General features: G+C 43.4%; 1 protein-coding gene across 13 annotated transcripts in view; it reads right to left on the bottom strand.

Moving 5' to 3' along the window:
* Tiam2 (TIAM Rac1 associated GEF 2) overlaps window positions 1-23,469 on the bottom strand; it is a 247,951-nt gene that overhangs the window by 18,785 nt on the left and 205,697 nt on the right. For 9 of the 13 annotated variants that reach the window (XM_074071804.1, XM_074071811.1, XM_074071833.1 and 6 more), the window contains one exon: window positions 18,350-18,453. In XM_074071804.1, the coding sequence (XP_073927905.1) occupies window positions 18,350-18,453 (104 nt within the window). Of the gene's footprint in view, window positions 1-14,359; window positions 14,922-15,094; window positions 15,485-15,525; window positions 15,907-18,349; window positions 18,454-23,469 lie in introns of those variants that run through there. The other 4 variants (XM_074071863.1, XM_074071852.1, XM_074071839.1 and 1 more) reach the window with 4 other exon arrangements.

Below are 23,469 nucleotides of genomic sequence, written 5' to 3' on the forward strand. Positions count from 1 at the left end.
GATTTTTCAGTTGAAGCAGTCAATATAAGATACTGGATTTTTTATAGGGTACAAAGTATTCTCTTTATGAATTCATTTAAAAAAAGGTCTGGAAAAGCAGCGATATGGACTACCCCCAAAATTTTTTGAGGTGTTTAAGATTATCCTTGGCCAATCCCTAATTGAAAATGACTTCATCGTATTTAGAAACAAGGAGCAGCACGTGCAGGAACTCTCAATTGACAGACGTCTACACAGTTATTTTTATTTCTGTTTTGGTGTACAGATGAGGGTGATTCCCATCTCCCTACAATGAGCCTGGAATGTGTCTAGTCTCAAGCTGCCCCAAAAGCCATTCCTGTGGGTGGTACTAACACTGCTTAGGCCACCTCACCCGAGATGCTCTTGGGAAGACAACAGGGACACAGTCCTCCTCAAACCAATTTCTGAGTCACCGGTGACTCTACTCCCCTGAACTCAGCAAACATTTGTCACCAGAAGACGACCATGGCAGCCTCCCCTTGGCATGGTGTGAACAGTCTGTTCCCATGATCCAACCAGCTTTGACATTTACTTTGCTCCCACTTGGGGACATTGCTGTCAGTAGCTTTTCAGTTTCCCTGTGAGGTCTGAAACCTTAAAATAATCACTTGGGGATAAGTACGCCATACTATCCAGAATTCTTTCAAGACTATAACAGGTTTCATATCTGCTGCATTAAGTATTGGTTCTGGTCAGCAGGCACATACCACATCAAAGCTGAGCTGCATACAGAGCCAAGTGTGGTGTACACATCTATAGCCCCAGCACTGGAGAAGCTGAGACAGAAGGATCTCCAGTTCAAGGCCAGCCTGGGCAACACTACCTCAAATAAAAAGCTGAGCCACATTCCCACCTTTCTGCTTCTATGTGCAGTGATGCCTTCATGCAGGGCTCCTGGTATTGCAAGCTCTTTGTCAAAGGCATCTGTTTAATGCTGCTTGGCCTCAAAAACATTTCTAGCCTAAGAAAATAATGCTAAAAAGTGTGCATAATTCAATGTCACATTTCATATTGAAAAATGAGGTAAATTGGGAGTATATGCTACTTTTGAGTTCCTAGTGTAGAGGAAAAGGATGCTAACTTGGGGACTGGGGTGGGGATCAGCAACACTTAACCAAACATCATATGCAAGTGTGTGATCACTGGGCACAACCCCAACTGTCGTCATCCCCCATCCACCATACGGACCAGCTCTACGCCGAGCCACCAATCTGGACCAAATCCAAGTGTGGCTAAGGCCCATGATGTTTTACCACACCAGGCTAGGAGGGTTTCTGCTGCTTCCGTCCCTAAAGAAAATTCTGAAATTACGTTCTACGGCTGGGGTAAATGTCCATTATCCTTCAGGAGAGTCTAGCCCTGGCAGGGTGTGGAATTCCCTATAGGAACAAGGCGGGGACCCATATCCTGTGTGTCTGACTTCCACTGCCCCGGGCCGCCCCATCACAGCCAGTTAGAACCCCAGGCTAAACTCTGAGATGCTGGGGGTACGAGGAAGGGCTGCAGGGAGGTGGGCAGAGAGGGGTCCTGTGGATGGGGTCCTCTTGGAGGAGGAGGACAAGGAGGCAAGGTGTACCTATCAACACCTTGGTGGGGTGGGGGTGTAGAAACAGATTTAGTGATACTTTTGGGGGACAAATCATTCCTTTCAAAGTGATACACTGAGGGGCTGGCAGAGTGGCTCAAGTGGTAGGGCACCTGGCTAGCAAACATGAAGCCCTGAGTTCAAACCCCAGTACCACCGAAAATAAATAAACCAATCAAAGCGATACACTGTACACTTCAGGGTACTGCCACGAGATTCTTTTATTGATCAAAACAGTACAGAAAGGATGTGGAAATGTACCCCCAAAAGTCTTGTATTCTTTGTTCTCTCACACACAGTTCTAGTTCCAAAGGTAACACTAGTAGAATGAGAAGGTAAAGTGTGAAAGTGAACACTAACCTAAGTAAATTATGGTACAAAAATGCAATGAGACCCACACAGCAGTCACCAATGATGGACAAGATTGACATCTACTGACAGAAACAGATCATGATTAGTGGCTTAGGGAAGAAAGCAGGTCTGCTGTTTTTAAAGTAACTTTTTATGTATGGTCCCTAGATAAAAACACGCATGCACTGATTTGTATAACATGGAATGACACATAAAATAATGAATGCAGTGGTTAACACTGCGTTTCAAGTTATTTTAATTTTAATCCTTTGGCTTATCTAAATTTTCTCATTTTATATAGTAGTTGAATTTTTTATTTTTTTCATAAATGGAAATCCTTCCCCATCACTTTACAAAAACAATTTGTAGTAAAAAAGGCTCTAGAAGATATTGGATTTCCATGAGGACTCTGACAAGCCAGGCTGACACATTCCTGTCCTCGCAATGACCAGAGGATGGCCAGAAAGACAAACCTTCAGCAAGGAATCCCAATGTGACCAGTGACCAAAGAAATGTATAGTCCCCTGGAGACAGAGCTACTGTGGCCAGAGCAAGGCAGGGCCATGACTACTGAGGCTGTGACCACATGGTAAATAAACCTAGTGTCACTGAGCCAAATGTGGGACTGGGGGAAGCATGGCGTGTGAAGAAGCTAAGGGCCAGTGAGGCTGCGGCAGAGGGATGGGTCGTGCAGGGAGACATGGCAGCAGAAAGACAGGGACCTCTCCAGTGCCAGCTAAGAACTATAGGTGCCAAGAAGGAGGGGCAATAGGTGGTGACCTTTCCACTAAGGAGCAGGCCCAGGGATTGCAGGCATGGCCACAGGAGTCCTCTGGAGGTGAGTGTGGTAATCCTGGTTTGGCTCCTAGTGATTCCTGCCACCTGCCGAGCACAGGTCCAGGACAGCAAGGTGAAGGGCCCTCAGGGCATCATGAGGAGAGACATGCACAAGTGGCGTGGTCCTCTCAGCCTCTGCCCCTCTCCCCTGACCAGTGTAAAGCCAGACCTTGTCTGGGGCTTCCAATATGCTTTGGGCTGCATCTCCTTAAATAAATACTTTGTTCAAGCCAGGTGATCCACACACATAGGCTCTGGAGTTAAAACCCTAGCACAGCTATGTGACTATGACAGCTTCTCCCTGGCTCATTTATGTACCTGTAAAGCAAGGATCCCATTTCACAGGTCACTGAGATGATTCAATGAGAGAAAATATAAAAATAGCACATGCAAGGGATCAAAAAGGCAAGGGCTGAATAGGAGTTAAAATTTGCACAGAGGTGTCTTCAGAGACATGGGGGGATGAATTTTCTTTGAGTACTCCCAAAGAAAGGACTTTTCACTTTGTACAGAGCTCCTCTTCTCTGAGTGTTGGAGACAAAGGGTACAGAGATGTGACAAGGATGATGACAACAGAAAGTGGCACCCACAGCATCTTAGACAGAGGTGGACCATGGGGAAATAGGGCAGAGAGACGGCACAAGGAGGGCCAGGCTGGGGTGCTGCAGCCTCCACAAGAATCAGAACAAAGTGGGGCTAACACAGAGGGAGCTAGAGCAGCCACTGGGAGGTCTACGGGAGGGGCAGGTCAGGGCCACTTGGAGGTGCATCTCATTGAGAATGCAGAAGGCATTACATGGCACATGAGTGTGCTGAGGGCACCTAGAAGGAGGAAATAACCATTGTTCTGTGGCTTCCCAGACCACAGTCTCAGGCAGGCACCCTACCCCTGGGGAGGGAGCAGCTAAGCCTGAGCAGCTCCCAAGACACAGACAGAATGCTGGGATGGGCTTGTGTGTCCCACTGCCTGCCTTCTGCTCAGTTTCCTAATTTATCAGCAGTTTGGTCAGAATTCAGAAATGGATAAGATAAGCCCCGTCTCTCTGCCAAGGACATTTCAAGGGCTAAGGCAGCATTTCTATACAACCAAGCACCTCTTTCACATAAATTATTGGGTGTTTCGATGTTCCTCTTACAGAATTTCTACAAAACCACTAGCCTATCTAACATATGCCTTCAGTACCAGGTACTACATTTCCTCTTCTACCTGTTCACCCAGAAAGAAAGATACGGCTTCCTTCTGATGCATATAATTAATACTGCTCATCCAGAGAGAGACATGTGGCCAAAATGGTCCTTGACTCCTGGATGCAAAACTACAACAGTCATGATATTAAAACTAAGTCAAACTCTAGCGACCCCACTCTGAAACAAACAGGTGAGTTAAGGTAGCTCATGAAGTCATTTCAGTAAACTGTGGCCTATGGACCACATCCAGCCTGCCATCTGCTCTTGTAAATAAAGCTTTATTAGAACTTAGTCATGCTCATTTATCTCTATGTTACCATGGCTGCTTTCACAGCATAATGCAAAGTCGAGCAGTTTTGACGGCCCATAATATTTACTAATTGCCCTTTTATAGGAAAAGTGTAAGAGAGTTGTTCAACTTTATTCCTAGAGAGATGAACCTAGAGCAAAAAATTATTCCTCTTTTGAGTTTAAACTCAAAATAATAGATAAAAGTTTATTCTGAAAATTTCGGCGATTTTTGTTTTGAGACAGGGTCTTGTTATATAGCTCAAACCTGGCCTTGAACTCAAACTCAAAGTCGTCCTGACTATTCTCCTGAGTGCTGGGATGACAGGTATGCCACTTTGTCTGGCTCAGAAGTGTAAATTTTAAAAATGACTTACATTTGTCTAGAGACTACAAAGCCATCTTCATTCATTTAAGATATAAAAAGATTTTGTGTAATGTGCTTTCAATTATGCCACAAACACAAGTGAGTGCTCATGTGGCCCAGGACAATGCTCAGTTCCTCTTACTTTGTGTCATGCTGCTTTTTGATTGGTGGGATGGTTCTGCTTCCTCTTCCTGTAACTTGGAGCTTCAATTTCTAAATTTAAATTCCTTATGTGATTATCTTATTCCATTTAGCATTCATTCGCTCTCTCTCTGTGTATATATATGTATACATAAATCTAATTAAATGTCTTATACCATTTAACATTCATTCTATATTTATCTAGTTAAAGAAGTCTCTGAACCAGTATCTTTTCATTTTGGTGGAAAATATACTTAATGATCTTATCTTTCCCACCCACTCTTACAGGTCTTTCTCCCAGGCTGTAGTTCCCCTCTTTCTTCTCTTCCTTCAGTTTTCTCTCATCGTCTACTTTTGTTCTGATAATCACATGAGTTAGTTTAGACTTGTGTGTTTACAATACTTCTGTTTAGGGGCTAATGTTTTCACTTAACACTTCCTTCTAGTCAGTTTCCATGTTAACTATCAGTTTTCTGAACCACAACTTTCTTCTATTCTAGAGTTATGGCTCTGCCTTAATTCTTGGCAACTGATAATCTCTTCTTGAGAAGTCTTTGCACAAAATGTCTTTAAATATTACATATTCTGTGCATTTACTGAGTTGAGGTTTTTTCCTCTTACATATTAGTGGTTGGACACTACGGCACTAAAAAGCTTAACTTTGACACTTATTAGAAGAGAAAACATGTCACTAAAACCAACTACAATCAAATTCTGACAGCCTAGAGCTTTGTTGAATCTTTGGTAGCTCCCAATTTTCTAGTCAGGTAATGCCTATAAATAGAAGTCTGAGGATGGTAGTACTGGCTCTTGAAAGCGGGTAGATCCCACACACAACAGGTTCAACAGGCTGCATGCAGACAGCTGTGCCCAGCTACTAAGCCCAGGCTGTTCCCCAGCAAAGTCTACTCTCTTTGTCTCTGCTTCCCTAAGAAATTGACTTTTGTTCTAATTGTAAGATATAGGTTCCAGGTTGCCTTACCTAGAAAAACAGAAAGAAAGGTAGCCCCTGGCTCCCAGATATAAACAAGCCCACTGTTTTGAGAGCAGTTCTAACAGGCTTCAAAAGCAACAGTTCAGTTGTGCCTGTTCCAGGTCCTTGGTGACAATTCCCTGGACTTCTAAGATCATCTTCCAGATTGTTACAGACAGGCACATCCTCTGCTGGTTAACTTGAGCTGTTGTGGTCTACCTTCTTTTGGAACACAGGCCTGGGGTCTGCATATCCTCATGCCAACGAGCAGGGGGGAGTGGTGGGGTCACATGACACAAACTTATCTGACCTTCATTACTCTTAATAACTGGAACCTACCACCGAATAAGTACTCATTTTATTGGATATCATCAACACATAGTCACTACATAGTAACATTTCATAGGAACCACAGACAAACACTGTGAGGACAGCCATCACTGGGATTGCTCCCCAGCACTCTGTTCACTGTGCTGAAAGATGCTATGGTCCCCTGCAATGAGCCACCACCAAGGAGATGGGGCAGCAAATACAGTAGAAACGGGCATGAAAAGGTCATTTACAAAGACAACACTACTTTGGGGTGGGATTTTTAAGTTACTGTGGCTCTACGTAAATGTAATTCTATAAGGACAGAACTCCAATGGGAAATACCATTTAACAACAACAAAAAAAAGTCCATCCAGATGGAATAGTGAGTACAGATTCCAGGAAAAATATCCTCTAAAAATTACTGACAAAAATTGTAGATTTGCTGTTATTAGATGCTCTACTACAGGCAGACAGCACTGGGATGGGAACTTTCCACATCTGGTGCATTAAGACCCGGACAGAAACCACCCAACCAGCCCTGCAAAGACAGGAGCCTTTATGTTCGCAAGCATTTTTCCCCAATACTGCTGTACTTATGTGTGTCCCAAAATATATTTTAAGCAGCTGGTTTTTTTTTTTTAAAAAGGATAATATCTACTTATTATACTCTATTGTTTTAAGTTATCATACTTCAAACTATCAAACTCATTATTATTCAGATGAAAATATCAGATATTAATACTTAGTATTCCAGGATGTATAAAATCTTTTTCCAGAGATTCCAAACTATTTGGCAAGAACAATTACTGAAAAGTTCCTGGTCTATGAAACAGATTCTCTCATGGCTAAAATAAAAGCAGAGCAAAAAAAAATTATGTAGCCAAATTTGTTAATTAAACTAAATACCTAAATGGTTGTGTCCAAGTTTCTAATATCATACCCTGTAATTTATCAAATAAGAGTTGCCCCTGCCTTTACATCAATTCAAGAGGAAAACAGCTATATTCCATATATCGCTCCAGTGTTCCCCCAAAAAAGATTAAAAAAAGAAGCTCCACATATCTGGTGTTAAAACACATGCCCCACTCCCCCTTGTTTTTTACAATAAGTAGAGGATTCTCCTTGCTGGGCAAAGTGCTGTGGTGTGGAGAACTGGTTTTCGAATCTGAAAGAGCTGACCTGAATGCCACACACTGACCTGTTAGTAAACTTCCCTGGCTCTCAGGTTCCTCATGCTAACAGAGACTACAATATCTATTCAGTATGGTTGTGGAGAAAATGGGTAAGCGAGGTGATGTAGTTAAAGTTCATAGTATATGTGCACAGCTAAGAGTACACAGGTTTTCTTAGCGGCCCTTGCAGCTTACAAAGCCATTCCAGATGCACGGGTCTTGTTTAATTTCACCTCACAGCTACAAACCTGTATGGAAACATAACTGCTCTTTTTAACTAATACAGACTCAGAGGGTGAAGTGATTTTCCTAAGGCCTGCTGACAATGACCAGAAGGCTCATATACTCCTGGCCCAACTGTCTTTCCACTTTATACACAGCAATCTAAGAGACAAATGTGCACTGTCTTCTCCAGCTTAGTGCAGCAGGGAATGAAACCCTTCAGTTAATTCTCCTATGTGTCTTACATGCCCACTTTCCAATGGCATACTATAAAGTGCTGTCTGGTATAACCCTGAACATGACACAGTCAGTATCAACCTTAGGTGACAGCAACATCCAGCTAACAGAGACAGACATATGACAACGGCCAATGTGGTTAACTCTGCCCCATGATAGTCTTCTCCAACACATGGTTTTCCAGACTGGGACAGGTAGCCAGTAGCAACAGCTTTGATTTAGGACAGTGAAGAGGTCATTTTGCTCTCTGGATTTGCTTCAAACTATGAATTCTTAAGGAGTTACTTTTTGAGTATTTGAATGTCACCATCTACAATCTTTTCTTCACTTAGAAGCAGAAACATCACACTTGCTCAGCACACTAAGGGAGCTACCAAGACTGACTGGCATTGCATGACACCCACTTCAACACCAGGACAACAGGCAGCCAACTCTTCTCATCCGCTTGAGTGTGAGTAATGTCTAACATCTTCAACAACTACACTCACTTCCACTTCTTGACATTCCTTTAGGATCCATGGATTAAGGATGCCTTCTAATCACTTATGAAGAGGATTATATATAGAGCTAAGAAGAGAGGGTCCGGGCACCATGGTTTGTCTGAAACCAAACACATCCCTTTGTGCTGAGAGAGGCCCAGACTTTCACTTCTAAGATTCAGCTGAAAATAAGGACTGGAATCTGGTTTCCAAAAAAGAGGCATTTTGGAAAGGAAAACATAAGCGCGTAAACCACTGACTTAAAGGTGTTAACATCCTGGCAACCTCTACTTTCAAGGGCTCTTTGCCTTAAGTGAGCACAGATACAAAGTGCATGCCCCTTTAATTATAGTTTTAAACTTCTTTAATGGGTTCAGCAATGTGATGGTTAACTATGTTACATTTCTCTGGCCCCTTTGTTGACTCAGCCTCAAAACACTGATATTTGCATAGGGAATAATGTGTGCCATATACATATATATCTGAGACCACCAACTGATCTCTAAAACTCTTAACACTAACTACATAACAGAAATGATGTATTTAAACTATGACTACCATTAAAATTTAAACTTGACTACCATTATTTTTAATAAGTGGCTTTATAATTTCAATCAATTTTCTGGAAAATACAAATCAATACATACAAAGTAGTAACAGCCCTTTTTCCTTAGGGTGAGACCAACCTAGAAAGGCCTAGAAAGGCCACCACAAACAGACACTGAAGCCACGCCTAAAGGGAGCCAAAGGGCAATGTTGCAATGGAAAGTGAATTTTTACCAAAGCTTCAGATATAGAAAATGATCTTTAAGCCTCACCTTGGATCACTAGTTTGATAACCAGTCACTCTATCTTCATCAATCATCTGTAAAAGCATCATGTTCATACACTCAATACTCAAACGAAAGGATAGCAGGGACGTCCAGAAACCTCCTGATACCAATTGTGACCATAGCCAGCTAGTCTCCTCTTGATTGCCCTTGACTCTGTGACTGAACCAGGAAGGGAATGGATTCTAAATATTCCAAATCCAGCTGGAAGCAAGGTGAGAGGTGGGAAGACAGGAGGACATCACAAATCATACAGATCCAGTTTATAACAGCCAACAAGAAAATTCCAAGCCTAGGGGACTGCCAGGCCAGAAACTTCAAAGGAACTGCTTGTCTCAGAGCTCCTTTGTCTGCCAGCAGCTTTCTGACAACACACCAAAGAAGTTAGGTAGCAGTGAGGAATTAGAGAGTGCACAGGATGGACAGTGAATGATGGAGGAGGAGGGATACAGTGGGAGCTGAACAAACAATAGAAGGGAGACAGAGGTGACAGACAGACAAAAGGATGAAAATAGGAAAAGACAGAATTGATACTGGGCACCAGTGGTTCACACCTGTAATCCTAGCTACTCAGGAGGCAAAGATCAGGAGGATCACAATTTGAAGCCAGCCCTGGGCAAAGAGTTCTTGAGACCCTATCTTAAAAAACAACCCATCGCAAAAAAGGAATGAAGGAGTGGCTCAAAGTATAGGCCCTGAGTTCAAACCCCAGTACCACACACACACACACAAAAGAAAAACAGAATTGAGGTGCCTTTGAGAGCCTATCTCCAGTGTTCTCCTTCCCCCCATATTAGTGACACACATATATATATGTATGTGGGTATACATCTGTATACATAATCCTGACCTTCATGCTCTTATAAAGAACAGCAGGAGACTGACTAACACAGCTAATAATCCAATCTCTACCCTCAGCAACCAGAAGCCAGAAGTGGAGATGGTGAGGACACCCTACTCTATGCCTGTGTGAAGCGCTCCTGCCATCTCTCCCCCTCTCAACCCCTCATCTCCACACCCTGACACATGAATCCACCCAGAGCTCAGATCTAGAGGAAATTGCAAAATGACTCAGAGTAATTGCTCAGAACTTTTTGTTTTTCAGCATAAGCAGCTACATTGTGGGACTGGGACATTGTTAAAAGGTGAGAATGTTATATGAGTAAGGAAAGTCATAATAGCAGCATTGAGACTCAATGCATTTGCTTCGAGTCTGTACAATCCAAGTTTCATTTGATGACAATCTAACTATGCAAGAATATTTAAAGATGTCATCAGATGACTATTCCAGACCCCTTAACAATGGCTACCCTCTGAGCAGGCCTCAGACAGGAAGACTTTAATGAACAGTGTGCTACACTGCCCCTCATTCTTAGAAAATATTAAAGATTAGATAACATTCAAGGTACCCAGACAGTAGCAAGGCAAAATTAGAACTGTGCTATTATTTCTTCACAGGAAAAGGAGCAGGCACAGCAAAGACTTAGCTAACTGGCTGTAGTATAAAGCAGCAAGGGTGTAGCCTTCTCACACATCCTTGGACAAGAACCTCGGGGCTACCCCTGTGTAGGCACCTTGAAGCCTAGGCAGCCCCTAGTGCATCAGACAGCTGTTTATTTTACCAAAGAGGTCTACAAAGTTGTAGTTCAGGATCAGCATTTAAAATCTTTCTCTAGCTGGGCATGGTGACACACACCTATAATCTTACCACTCCTGAGGCCTGAGGCAAGAGGATCATGAGTTTAAGACCCATGTAGAAGACATAGTAAGACAATGCCTTAAAAAAAAAATCTTGCTTCCCTAACCCCACCAAAAAAAAATCACTTTTTTCCCACTAATTACAGAAAATAAAACCTTTTCAAATACCAAAACACCATCACAAATATTGCTACTGGTGTTCAGCAATTCAGAGCTGCCTAACTATCACCATCAATTCTGATTTCAACCTAATCATTTATTTGCAGTATCAGGGTTTATATAATACTCTTCAATGTCTCTTAGCACATTAAAAAAAAACCATTAATACTAATCCCACCCAACCAATTAGACTTAAAGATCAAAACAAAGTTGAAAATGCCACTTGACTAAACAAACCTCATGCTTTTCACATTGCGAGTATATGACCATTGATTCTCTAAGGTCAATAGCATTAAGTCAAAATGGAGGCTAAATGACTCAGATGCTGATTCAAAGTCAGGATCAGCCCTGGAGAGTTCCAGAGTTCATAGGGGGCAATCCAAGGACCAATGTCATCCAATTGGTGACCTCCCTGGAATCGCATGTAACTTTTTCAACATTTCTGGAGGCTCCTAGCTTCATCAGATTCTCAAATGCTCTAAATAATTTCCTAAAATTATTTAGAAAATAGCAGAGAAGATATGGCAAAAAAGCATCTAACCTTACTGACATTGACTTCCCATGACCTTAAAAACCTCCACCAATCTTAAAGGTTTAACTTTAGTACTTTAGTGAACTGTGTGAACAACAATGGATGGTCAGTGCTAATCCTAATAGGGTCCCTCTAAGATTTATTTTTCTCTTAAGCAGCTTCCAGAATTCATGACAACAAAGAGTGATGTCAAGCAAAAGACTGCCTTAGATCAGGTGTTTGGGCAGAAGGAAAGGCAGGGAGAAGTGTCAGTGCAGAGAAGGTGGCAGACCACTGCAGAAATCTGATGACTTACTCAAGACAAAGCGATTATCAATGCAAGACTTAGGGCAAAACTCCATGGGCCATTATGTGTCCGCTCTAGATCCAGATGGCCTCTGCAAATCTGTGCAAGAACCTGCACAAGGGATTTATACAAGGGAAGGGTTTGGCCTGAGAAATCTAAAAGCAAAATTATGCTGAGGCCTCCATAACTGTCTATCTTCAACCCAGGAAGTCTAGGAAAGAAAGATGTAGCAATAAGGCTTAGAGGCACAGGTGATGAAAGGGAGCAAAGAGACACCAGAAGCCTGTCATTTACCCCATCCTGGCTGTCCCACAGGTGGCCAGCATGAAAGGGGAGGGGCCAAGAATAACAGGCTGGAGTCTGCACTCCACCACCCCAGGTGCAGGGAGCTGGCTGGCTACTCTGAACATGGCACTTAGTTCACCTTGGGAAGGACAAATGCATCCTCTTAGAATTGCATCTCATACAAGATGGAGCAAAATCACGGTCCCTGCTATTCCAAAGGCAAGAGACAAAGAAGCTGCACCAGAAATGAATGTGGCCTTTAAATCATTAGGTGAAGACCACCCTGTCAATGAAGCATCTCTGCTTGGGGCTAAATCCTTGTGTGGCCTTGGCTCTGGGGAGTCTCCAAGTCCCTTTCCTGTTAGTCATCGTCCCAGCAGTGTGAGGAGAAGGAATGTAATTATCCCTTCCAGCACTTGGGAGCTTGACAGGGAGTTAATTTCAGAGTCAGGGTTCCACCTGACAAGCCCTGAGCTCCAGCCTACCCCACTCAGTGATTCATCCTGCAGCACCACAGGCTGCTTCTTTGTGACTTCCTCTGTTTTCTTTTTCATTTTGTGATTCTGAAGATGACTCTTACTAACAACTTACTCTTTTTCCAGAAAAACAGGATAAAAAGGGAGAGTCGAGAAGAATAAGAAAGCAGGGGTGGAAAAAGGCAGGAAGGGCAACACTGGGGACAAGGAACAAAGGTAGGAGAGATGGCTAGGGAAAACAGCCTTGTCCACAGTTACCTGAGGATGAAAAGGGGAGGGACAAAGGGGAATCAAAGGCCTCACTGTATCCTTCCAACTTCCGTGACAGGCACCATCACCCCACTCTCCAGATGAGAAGAGCCAGAAGGGACATGGGGGCCCCAGGTTTCCCAGAGTTGGTGTTTACACCTTGTGCCACATTTGTACCAGGGTCACCCCAGCCCAAGTGTCACTCAACAAGCCATGCCCATGTCTGAGATCTGACAAACAGCTGAGTTCCCTTCAGGTAATATCCTGGTAGTGGCAATTTCCATGTGCCTGGGCCCCAGCTGGCCCATGATAACAGCCCTTGCCCACATTTTAGTTTGCTTCTGTCCAGGAACACGTGTATCCAGGAGGAATTAGCCCCGGTGACAGGCCTGGGTCCAACTACAAGGAGTAAAGAGAAAGGTCACCACCAGCCAGACTTCTCCCCACTCCCTTCCTGTCAGACTCCCTTGTCTTCCTCTTCCTACAAGATGAACTCTCTGCTCCCAAGCTACTCTCCAAATAGCTGCCTGCGGTGTGGGCACTTCTGAGCTCTCGAGGACACTCTACAGTGCAAGCTCACTGTTCGCTCACTCCCCAGTACCCCACATTGGGATCTGGGTTTTTTTCTCTTCTTTTTGCATTTTAATGTAAGAGGGACTCCTGTAACCCTGCTGAGCAGAGCGTCTAAGTGATACTTGGCAAGAAGCAAGACCCTGCAAAGGGGTGGCATGTGCCTCACACACCAACCCTAACAATTAAGGATAGATCAAGAATTAGCAGAGCACTAAATTCCGGAAGCTAGACAAATGGGAAATTTTTTAAATCCAACTAACTTCAAAGAGATCAAGTGCAGAGTCCCATGAAAACATAGCAAAGTCACTTCAAACAAGCCCAGCAACTTGTCACCAAGACTCCTCCCAAAGGAAGTATGGAGTTAGAGTGGCAGAACACATTTGAGAGTTGAGTGCAAAACCTCAGCCCAATGCTACCCCTTCTCAAGCCAGTGTCCTCACCACTTCTCTTCCAAAGGAGCAGAGCTGTAAGACCTCCTCACCAGCAGCAAATCTCAGGCCTGAGAAAGGGTCTCCAGCCCTCAGAGCCCACCTCTGCATGCACAGGCACCATTTAGTCACTTCAGCAGTGCTCTGGAAAGACTAACCAATTCACAACACCATACATGAGAAAATCCACAGAACAGTGTGCAGGCCCAATCTTCATGCAGCCCACAAAGGGGCAAGAGGACCCAATTCCTAAGGCCCCTGACCTGTAATTCTTTTTTACCTCCCAGAACAGGTCAGAAGGATCTGACCACTGACACTAACACTAAGAAGACTGGGTGAGCAGCTGAGATGTTTAAGTTATACACACGTATTCATTCCAACAGCATTTTATTAGGGTGCTCAGACATTTACACATAATTTCTTATCTGCCATCGAATCCCCCCCAAAAAAATCACTCAAAAAATGTGTACACAGAGACATGTCAGGAAAAAGTAACTCAAAGCTTAATAATCTTAAAGTTGGGTAACTTGCCCAGGTCACATAGTGGTAAACCCTGGTAGACCAGGACACAAATTCAAGTTTTCAACCATCAGGTCAGTTTCTTTCCAATACACCACTGCCTGCAAGAAAAGGTTACCTGGAATAAAACTGTCATGAAAGATTGTCTTACCATAGGAGAACGTCACACCCAAATCATTTTTCAGGAATGAAGCACTTGCTTTGAGAATGCTATCACTCTTTCCATTCAAATAAGAATTCTTTCCAATAACTTACATTTAGAAATAAATATGCTTAGGTTTAAGAGAAGGATTATGTCTACCAATATATTAATCTACCAAAGAGCAGCTGTGCAGAGGACTACTGTTTATAAATAAATTGTATTTAACTTTCTAACAAAAACATCTTACAACCCAAAAGACTTGACATCATATAGGAAACTCAAAACTGTGGGTTTAAAGAATCCTGGAAAATAATGATTTAGCCCCAAAACCTTTTCCTCTAGCTCCAGCTGCTTACATACGCAACCCCTAAAAGCAATCCATGTAAAACCCTCAAAAGGTGGAGCTAAGTGGGTGGGCAGGAACCAAATATTAAATACAAGCTATGCTCACTCTGTGTACTGAAAACCTAACCATTAGTGTGCATTCTTTTCTTCTACCTTGAAAAAACAAACAGGACAAAACCTATCTTAAACATGATTAGATTGCAAAGAGCACAACACATGCTTGTCATGCAGTATATCTCCAGATTGCCAAAGCTCTCTGTTCTATCAACACAACGCCTACCAACTGCAAAAATAATTACTGTCAAAGCTCCACTAGGTGATTACATAAAATTCTTCTGAAAAGCTGCAAAATTATTTAATCAAAAAAAGCTAATTAAAAAAAAAAACAACTCTGCTTACCTGGTAGAAAACAGGTCTCATTTCTGCAGGTTTTCTTTTATGACATTAAGCCTAATACAAGTATGTGCCATGCACCAAGGAAATCTTATAGCCATATTATTTGCTATATTCAAATTCTTCCTTTCTCTCCTTTCTTTCTAAATATATTATACAAAGTAAGTATTTCCATAGACTTTTCTGCTATCTTTATATTTCAAACCAACAAAACTATTTCAGAGATCAACATAAAGACCTCAGGCTGAGAAAGGAAAAGTTAACAATGCTACTGTACAAAAGAAGTTCTCTTCTGCCAAGCTATAAAGAGTGCTTAAAGATTGCCATCAGAATCCCTTCTGGAAAGAAAGGAGTATCGTCTCATTTGCATAACAGACTTTAGACATTTTTAAAAGTAAAATCAACTTTCAACTCAGAAAGAAAGCCATGCAACATGCCTGCTTTTGGATGGGGATCCACACTTGAGAATTCCAAGCCCGCCTTCACTTACATTCTGCACACACACAGGGCAAGTTCAGAGGAGCCGCTCTCTGTGTAAAAAGGAGCTCCTCTAAGGTCTGCTCCTAGGGAGGTGGGAAGGAGTGTCCTCTCTCCTTCTCATCCCCAGGCAAGGAGATGGAAAAGACTCCCAAACTGTTCTTCCCAGTCACATCCACAAGGACGTCCTAGCGCTGCCAAGCAGCTCTGTGACTGGGGAAGGCTCGCCCCCTTCCTCTACATCCCCACCCCACACTGCAAGCCTGCCTGCTCTGGAGAGGCAGCAGGTTATGCAGACGTGGGGAAGACAGAGTCACCAAGTGCCACATGTCCACAGTCAGCTTGGAGGGGAGGATACAACAGCATTTCAGCAGGGGACTGCTAACACACCTCTCCTTCCCAAACAAAGCAAAGACTCTCTGAACCCCTGCGCCTAAGGAGAAACTGTTTATTCCTTTCAAACACCCCACCTTCACAATAGCACAGGCTAACTGCTAACAATACTGGGGGGGGTGGTCTTCCACACAGGAGAGGCTGACAGGGTCACACAAAGAGCTGTGACAGTAATAGGCACCCTTAGAGAGACAGAAGGCAATCAATTATGAGCCATTTGCAGAAATTGCAGGGCTGTCAAAAGCCTGGTTACAGCTGTGCTGCATCGAGCCAGCTCTGTGTGATTTTCGATAGAAATTATCCCTTATTCTTAAGTCTAGAATACTTGTTAGTACAATATTCCAAACAGCCCAGGTTCAACCAGAGTCTAATGTGAAAAGAAGTTAATGACCCCTGAGGAGTCCCGGGAAGCAGAGGGAGGTTTCCCAGAGGAGCCACTGGCTCCTGCAGACCTCACAGGCACCTACTAGAGGACAGTCGCAGGGGACCCTGGAAGATCCACTCCTGGCACACACTGGGCACACGTCAGAAAACGCACACATCACCACGTTAAAAACAAGAGGGCTGCTGTCAGGCATAGCTCAATATTTTGAGGAGGTTAAAAAAACACAGAATTTTTTAACTTCCTAAATGTGAAATTTTCTTTTCCTTGTCACATTTATCATCACAATTCTTACTTTTGCTGGCTACCAGTTCATTTTTCCCAAGAAACAAAGAACATGAGAAAAGAGTAACTCTTGGGTATTTCTCTATTCTTAATGAACTGAAATCCATTATTATATGTAGATGGATATCTTCACATCTGAAAATAAGGTGAAGTGATTACTTTATACTTGGGAGGAATTCAACAGCAAATGCTTAACCCATTTACACAGGCTGAATGTCCTTGATCCAAAAAGCTAATGCCCAAAGTGCTACAAAGTCTGAAACAGCAACAGGACACCACAGGCAGAAAGTTCCACACCCGAGCTCATGAGGGCATAATCAAATGTAACTGTACTGAAACACTGGACAAGGTACCTTCAAGTTACAGGCGTAAGGTGTATATGAAACGTAGATGGACATGGGCCCCATTCCCAAGACACCTCATTATGAATATATACACATTACAAAATTTGAAATCTGACACACTTCTGGTCCTGAGACCTTTCTGATAAGGACATTCAACTCATACTGAACTCCATGGGTTTCCTCTTCTATGTTCCTGGGTGCGTGTGTTATCTGCTGCCTCCCTTCCCACTGAAAGCCAAAGCTCAGAGCACCCCAGTTTCAACCTGAACTGCAGCTTTCACTCCTCTTCTGAATTTCTGACAGACTTGCCACTGTTCACTTTGTAACTGCTGTGCTTAGCTGTGACAGGCACTGTCACAGAACAGAGTTGGAAATGGCCTTCACACACTAACTTTTCATACATCTACTTTACTGAGCCTTAAAATAAACGTTTGGAGAAAATTAATTTCCTTCTTAGGGGCTTTAATGTGTAACTCAAGCAGATTATCACAGCGAGAAAACCATTATTCCTACTGGCATTAAATGATTTCCCCCAAGCACCAACTGTGCCTGTCCCCACAGCCCTCAACTTAATCCAGGGCTTTGTTTCATGAGTATTTCAGGGGCATTTGCTTTATATATATATAAATTTATTTATATGTATATATATATATATATACATATAGATATAGATTAAGACAAAGCAGTCAAAAACATTGATTTGATGTTCTTAGGATCTATCACATCACAGAAAAAAATTGATGAGTATTAGCTACGATATTGGGCTTCCAAAAGTAAATAACCCATGAGAAACAGAAGAGTGTAAGACTAACAACACTGATGGGCTTCACTTTAGTAAAAGGAATTGAGTCCTGGAGGCCACAACCAGATCAGTCAGGGCCTTTCAGGGAGCCCAGGAAAGCGAGGAGAGATTTTGGGTGTGTGTGTTGGTGGGGGGATCAGGAGTAAGAAGGGGGGGCTAAGGAGAGAGAGAGAGAGAGAGAGAGAGAGAGAGAGAGAGAGAGAGAGAGAGAGAGAAAAGAAAAAGAGAAGGAGGAGGAGGAGGAAGAGGCAGGGAAGGAAGGAAGGAAGAAAATTAGTTAGGGTTTTTAAGACAGAGTCTCACTATTTAGCCCAGGCAACTTGATATTCACCATGTAGCCCAGGCTGGCCTTGAACTTGCAATCTTCCTTCCTCAGCCTCTCAAGTGCTAGGATTACAGGTATGAAATACCACACCCAGCTTGGAAATCATAATCTTTAAGGGCAAAAAAAAGTTTGAATCAAATGCTAAACCTAGAAAGAGGAAAGCTCAATGTTCTGTTCCCCATACCTCAGGAAAAGGTGGGGATTAACCCTTGCCTGCCTGGTTCTTGGTTTGCAGTCTGGGCCAGCTTCTTACCCGAAATGTCTGCTCCATTTTCTCCTTATGAGACACTTGATCCAGAGTGCCATCTGTCTGGCTCCTCTTCAGACCAGTTGTGATGTCAGGGACGTTGCTGAAATCTGCAGAAAAAATGACAAAGACACACAAGTTTGGCTGTCTGCAATGAGTAGTGATGACTGGTTTAAAGACTCACAGACAGGAAGGAAGAAGAAAACTAACAGCTAGTGGGCAGCACAGAGTACTCCATAGAGACATCAGTTACCACGTGCGCATGGGCGATGCTACTGAAACAGATCGACTGGGGCTCTTGCTAACTGAAGAAACAACACCTTTGCCTGTTTTGATCAAAAAAGACCAGTCAAAATAACGCCTTTAAAAGGGCTGGGAGCTTGGTTCATCTGGTAGAGCACCTGCCTAATAAGTGAGAGGCCCTGAGTTTAAACCCCAGTACTGTCAATAATAATGTCTTAAGTGCCATCACCCCTCCCAAATGCTGCGTAAACCATACTTCACTAAGCTGTGATCTTGACAAAGAATCAAACAGCAGCGACCTTTGTTGGTATTTCCCTATTTTTGGCTAAGTCAGGGCAAAATTACCAGGGGTATCTTGAAAAAACAATAATGTAATAGCATAGACTTCATTTTTATTTTGGGGGTTCCCTCCCCACCCCCGGTACTAGGGTATCACACTACTTGCCAGGGCAGGTGCTCCACCACTTGAGATACACTCCAGTCCTTTTCTTGTTTTTAGCCGTTTTTTCAGGTAGCATCTCATGTTTTTGCCTGGGGCTAGCTTCAAACTCCATCTTCCTACCTAAAGCCTCTTCACACAGGCATGAGCCACCATGCCCAGCTTATTTTGTTGAGATGGGTTCTTGCTAACATTTTGCCCAGGATGGGCTCAAACCAAGATCCTCCTCATCTCTGCCTCCTGAATAGCTGGGATTACAGCAGGTGTGCACCACCATACCTTGCTCATAGACACTTATTATAATATACAACCTGTTTTTTACAAGTGTAATTCTTTTTCTGGTATCAACCATAATTTTATCCTAAATTGAAAGTCCTAAGAAGAGCAAACCCTTGTTAACTTTCAGAGTAAAGGTGAAGAAATAATATTACTGGTTCTTGTCCTTAACAATTTTCTCCACTGGTTTCTAAGTTAACAAATCCAAAAGAGATGGAAAGACCCACCTTTATCAAAACATAACATAGGTTTTCTTTCCAATTCTGTATTTGCTAGCTGCCCCCTCAATTAGAAGCAACCAGATAATTTCAGATCCTGGGCAGCTATAATAAGAAGTCAGTCTGTTTGAGTTGATTGAGCTCAAAAGGCCTGGATGAACTTGCTAAGAAAGAGGAACTGCCCAGCATGATGGAGGCAGGGAGAACAGGTCTGGAAGACTTTGAGAAGCTCTGGAGATGCTAGGAGTTGGCAAGACTAATGGAGACAAGTACCAGGACTAGATCCATGCTCACATTACCATTTGCTCTACAGGCACTTACTTCTAAGATGGGGTGGAGGGGCCCAGAAAGCATCTTAATGGTCTACAGAACTCTGCAGCTCTATTTTCTTCTTCCAACATTCTAGTACCATTCAGAAAAATACCAGATAATCCAAGTCACACTTCAATACTGTTAGTTGCAGACATAAGTTAGCTTAGCTAAGGTGGTACTGATCACAGAGGCAGGAGCAGTCTCTGGGGAATTTCCAGAGAGCAATGAAGGTGAGGATACCTGGGCTTCCCTCTCCTAGGTCCCTAACACCACACACAAAGGCAGTTATTCACCAGCAGGCAGATGGCAGGGGAAGGAAGCTGAGACCCTAAACCAAAACGATCAATCACTGCTCCTCCACTCAGATGTGTGCACCTTTGTTTAAGGGACAGCAGCTAAAGAATTCACAAAAGAAAAACAGTCCTAATTCCCATGGTTCAGTCTAAGCATCCCTCTCCATCCATCCATTTTATATGCACTTTCTGAGCACTAGCTCCTTTCCAGGATCTGTGCCAGGTGCTGAGTTATAAAGATGAGTAAGTCATTTTTAAGGTCTGCTTCTGGGAAGAGGCGCTGGTGAGGGAGAGAGAGGCAGAGACATGTGTGCGACAAAGTATCACAGAAATGGGTGCCAGAGCCTCACACCTGTAATCCTAGCTACTCAGGAGGCAGAGATCAGGAAGATTTCAGTTTAAAGCCAACCTGGCCAAATAGTTTGCGAGACCCTATCTCAAAAATACCCAACAAAAAAAAAAAAGCTCGCACAGTGGTTCAAACAGTACAGTGCCTGCCTAGCAAGCACAAGGCCCTGAGTTCAAGCCCCAGTACCACCAAAAAAAAAAAAAAAAGACATTATAGATAACATGAAGAAAGCCTGCCCAACCTGCACACCTGTTTATTGCAGCACTACTCACAATAGCCAAGTTTTGCAAACAGCCAAAATGCCCCACTACTGATGAATGGATTAAGAAAATGTGGTATCTATACACAATGGAATTCTACTCAGCCATGAAGATGAATGAAATCTTATTATTCTCAAGTAAATAGATGGAACTGGAGATCATCATTCTGAGTGAGGTTAGCCAGGCTCAGAAGACGAAAAATCATATGTTCTCCCTCATATGCGGACTTTAGATCAAGGGCAAATACAGCAATGTGGTTGGACCCGGGTCACACGACAAGGCGAGAGCACATACGGGAGATATGGGGATAGGCAAGAAACCCAAAACATGGTAGTATTTGATATCCTCACTGCAGAGGAACTAATAGAGAAACTCTAAAGCGACAGAGGTCAATATGAGAAGGGGATCAGGAACTAGTGAAAAGGTCAGTTAGAGATGAATCAACTTAGAATGTAACACATTTGTACATGGAAGCAATGCTAGGAATCTCCCTGTATATCTATCCTTATCTCAACTACCAAAAACGCTTTGCTTTATTATTGTTTATACTCTTTCTTCAAGAAAGAGAGAAGGGCAGAACAGATTCTGCCTGGAAGTGGGGGGGATGGGGGGAGTGGCCCAAAAATGTATGCACATATGAATAAATGAATAAAAAAAAAAAGAAAGAAAGAAAGCCTACCCAGGGCTAAGTGAGGACGCTTGAAAGAGAGTTCATTCTCCCTGGGCCTTAGAAGTCTTCTTTAAACCTGAGGGGGATTTGTCATAAAGAGGAAGATGATAAGGCAGGGTAAGCAGCAGGGAGAGGGAATTCCATGAGTGGGAAGCAGCTGGGTAAAGGCAAGTGGTCTGAAATGCTAAGTGCAGCAAAGGAGTCATTCTGTGTGGCTGCACAAGCAGAGTGGAGCACCAAAGGGACAGTGCCCTACAAGTTGGGAATACAGGGAGGGCAGGAAAATTAGTCAGAATGTCACAGCAACATTTCAGGTGGGAGGTGTAAAGACCCAAAAGGACACAACAGAAGGTCATGCAAAAAGGTGAATGATGGCAGAGCGTGATGAAGACCTCATAGGTCCTCTCTTTTTACTCCTTAAGTATAACAAGTTATAATGGAGAGCTATCCAGGGGGATACCTGGGTTTTATGTCTTGGGGACACAGTTGATGAGGAATCCAGGAAGGGAGGGGAATAGTAATAACAAGCTTCAGCAAAGCAGAGTTTGAGATACATCTGAACCATCCAGAGGTCAGGGAGTTGGCCAGGATCAGTGGTCAAACCCAGAAAGGTTCTCAGAGACATGCATATCAGTCACTAGAATAGTAGCTGATGGTGGCATCCAAGGGAAGGATGCAGAGAACTTACAGACTGACACATGTGCAGACTAGGGAGAGGACCATGGAAACAAGGCAAAGGGGTGCAGGAGAGGAGGCACCCTTCACAGAAAGAGGTCAGGAAGTATAAGCAACCTGAGAGAGTACCACCACAGGAGTCACGCAATGTGAAAGCACATTGCCTAGGTAACAGACTTGAATTTGCATGGTTGCTGACTTTATCTTGTAAATAAAGAACTTTGGTATTTTCAAAGAGTTACATGAAACACAGGAAATATCACACACAGTCCACATATGCACTCATTCATGATGGAGACTTCTGCAGCTGGCAGGTGCTATGTGCGGATACAGAGATGGAGGAGACTAGCAGTCCCTAGGAGGTCAGAGACAGCAAAGGCACAAGGAGCTCTGGAGTCTGATCGGCCAGATGGATGCTAGTGAAAATAGCCTGGGAGGTGTCAAAGTGGGTGCAGAATGAGTTCTGAGTCATTCATTCAATATATTCACAAAATTCTTGAACTTAATAAGTGGAAAACTTCCCAAACCAGTGTTTGTCTCTTACAAGAAGATTCTCCTTCACTTTCTAAGACCATGCTTTAGGTAAGCAAGAGGAAAGGTGTGGTGTATACCTGAAGACAGAACCCTGCCTGCTGTGGGATAAAGGTACAACTATATTTTGGTGAGCCCCCACCACCACATTCAGGAACCCTTACCTCCAGGAAGCTTCTGGGTGCTGCAAGGCTCCTCCCTGAGGCAGTAGCCTTGCTGGATGGCTGTTGGGAGCCAATTCCCAGTAGGCTAGCCCCTGGGTCCCAGAGGAGGTGGCAGCTCTGGACAGTTCTTGAGATCTGCCAAGATAGGAAATCTCAGAACTGTTCCACTGCCCAAAAATCACAGGGCAGAATATATCTGAACATGTCACATCCCTGGGATGACCAGTCATAAGCCAGTGCTATCCTATCCTGGAGATTGACAAGACATAGGGACAACCAAACTGGATAAGGCTCATGGCTGCTGACCTGATTCACAGAGTCTATAAACTTCACTGGGACCTATATTCCTTGGGGGAGGGGAGAGAAGCATGCCCAAGGCAGGCATTCTTTCAAGAGAAGAGATATGGTAAAGAAAAAAAGAATAGAAACTAGCTATAAAAAGAGTGTAGGCTGGTAAAATCCAAGTTCTTATTTACAAAGCTGATTCAACCAGGCGTCCTGGCCTGGGTGCTGGATTCCTGCACACAGTCCCACTTACACTCTGTCTGTGTCCTGCTGAAGTGGAGAAATATACCTTCTCCCTCCCTACAAAACACTGAGATCCGCCTGGAGAGCCTCCTCATCAGGGTGTGTGCACTATGACACAGCTTAGAGCTCTTCACCCCTGTGCACAACACTGAGCACTTGCTTCCTGCC

Source organism: Castor canadensis, chromosome 1, assembly GCF_047511655.1.
Source record: "Castor canadensis chromosome 1, mCasCan1.hap1v2, whole genome shotgun sequence".
Lineage (NCBI taxonomy): Eukaryota > Metazoa > Chordata > Mammalia > Rodentia > Castoridae > Castor > Castor canadensis.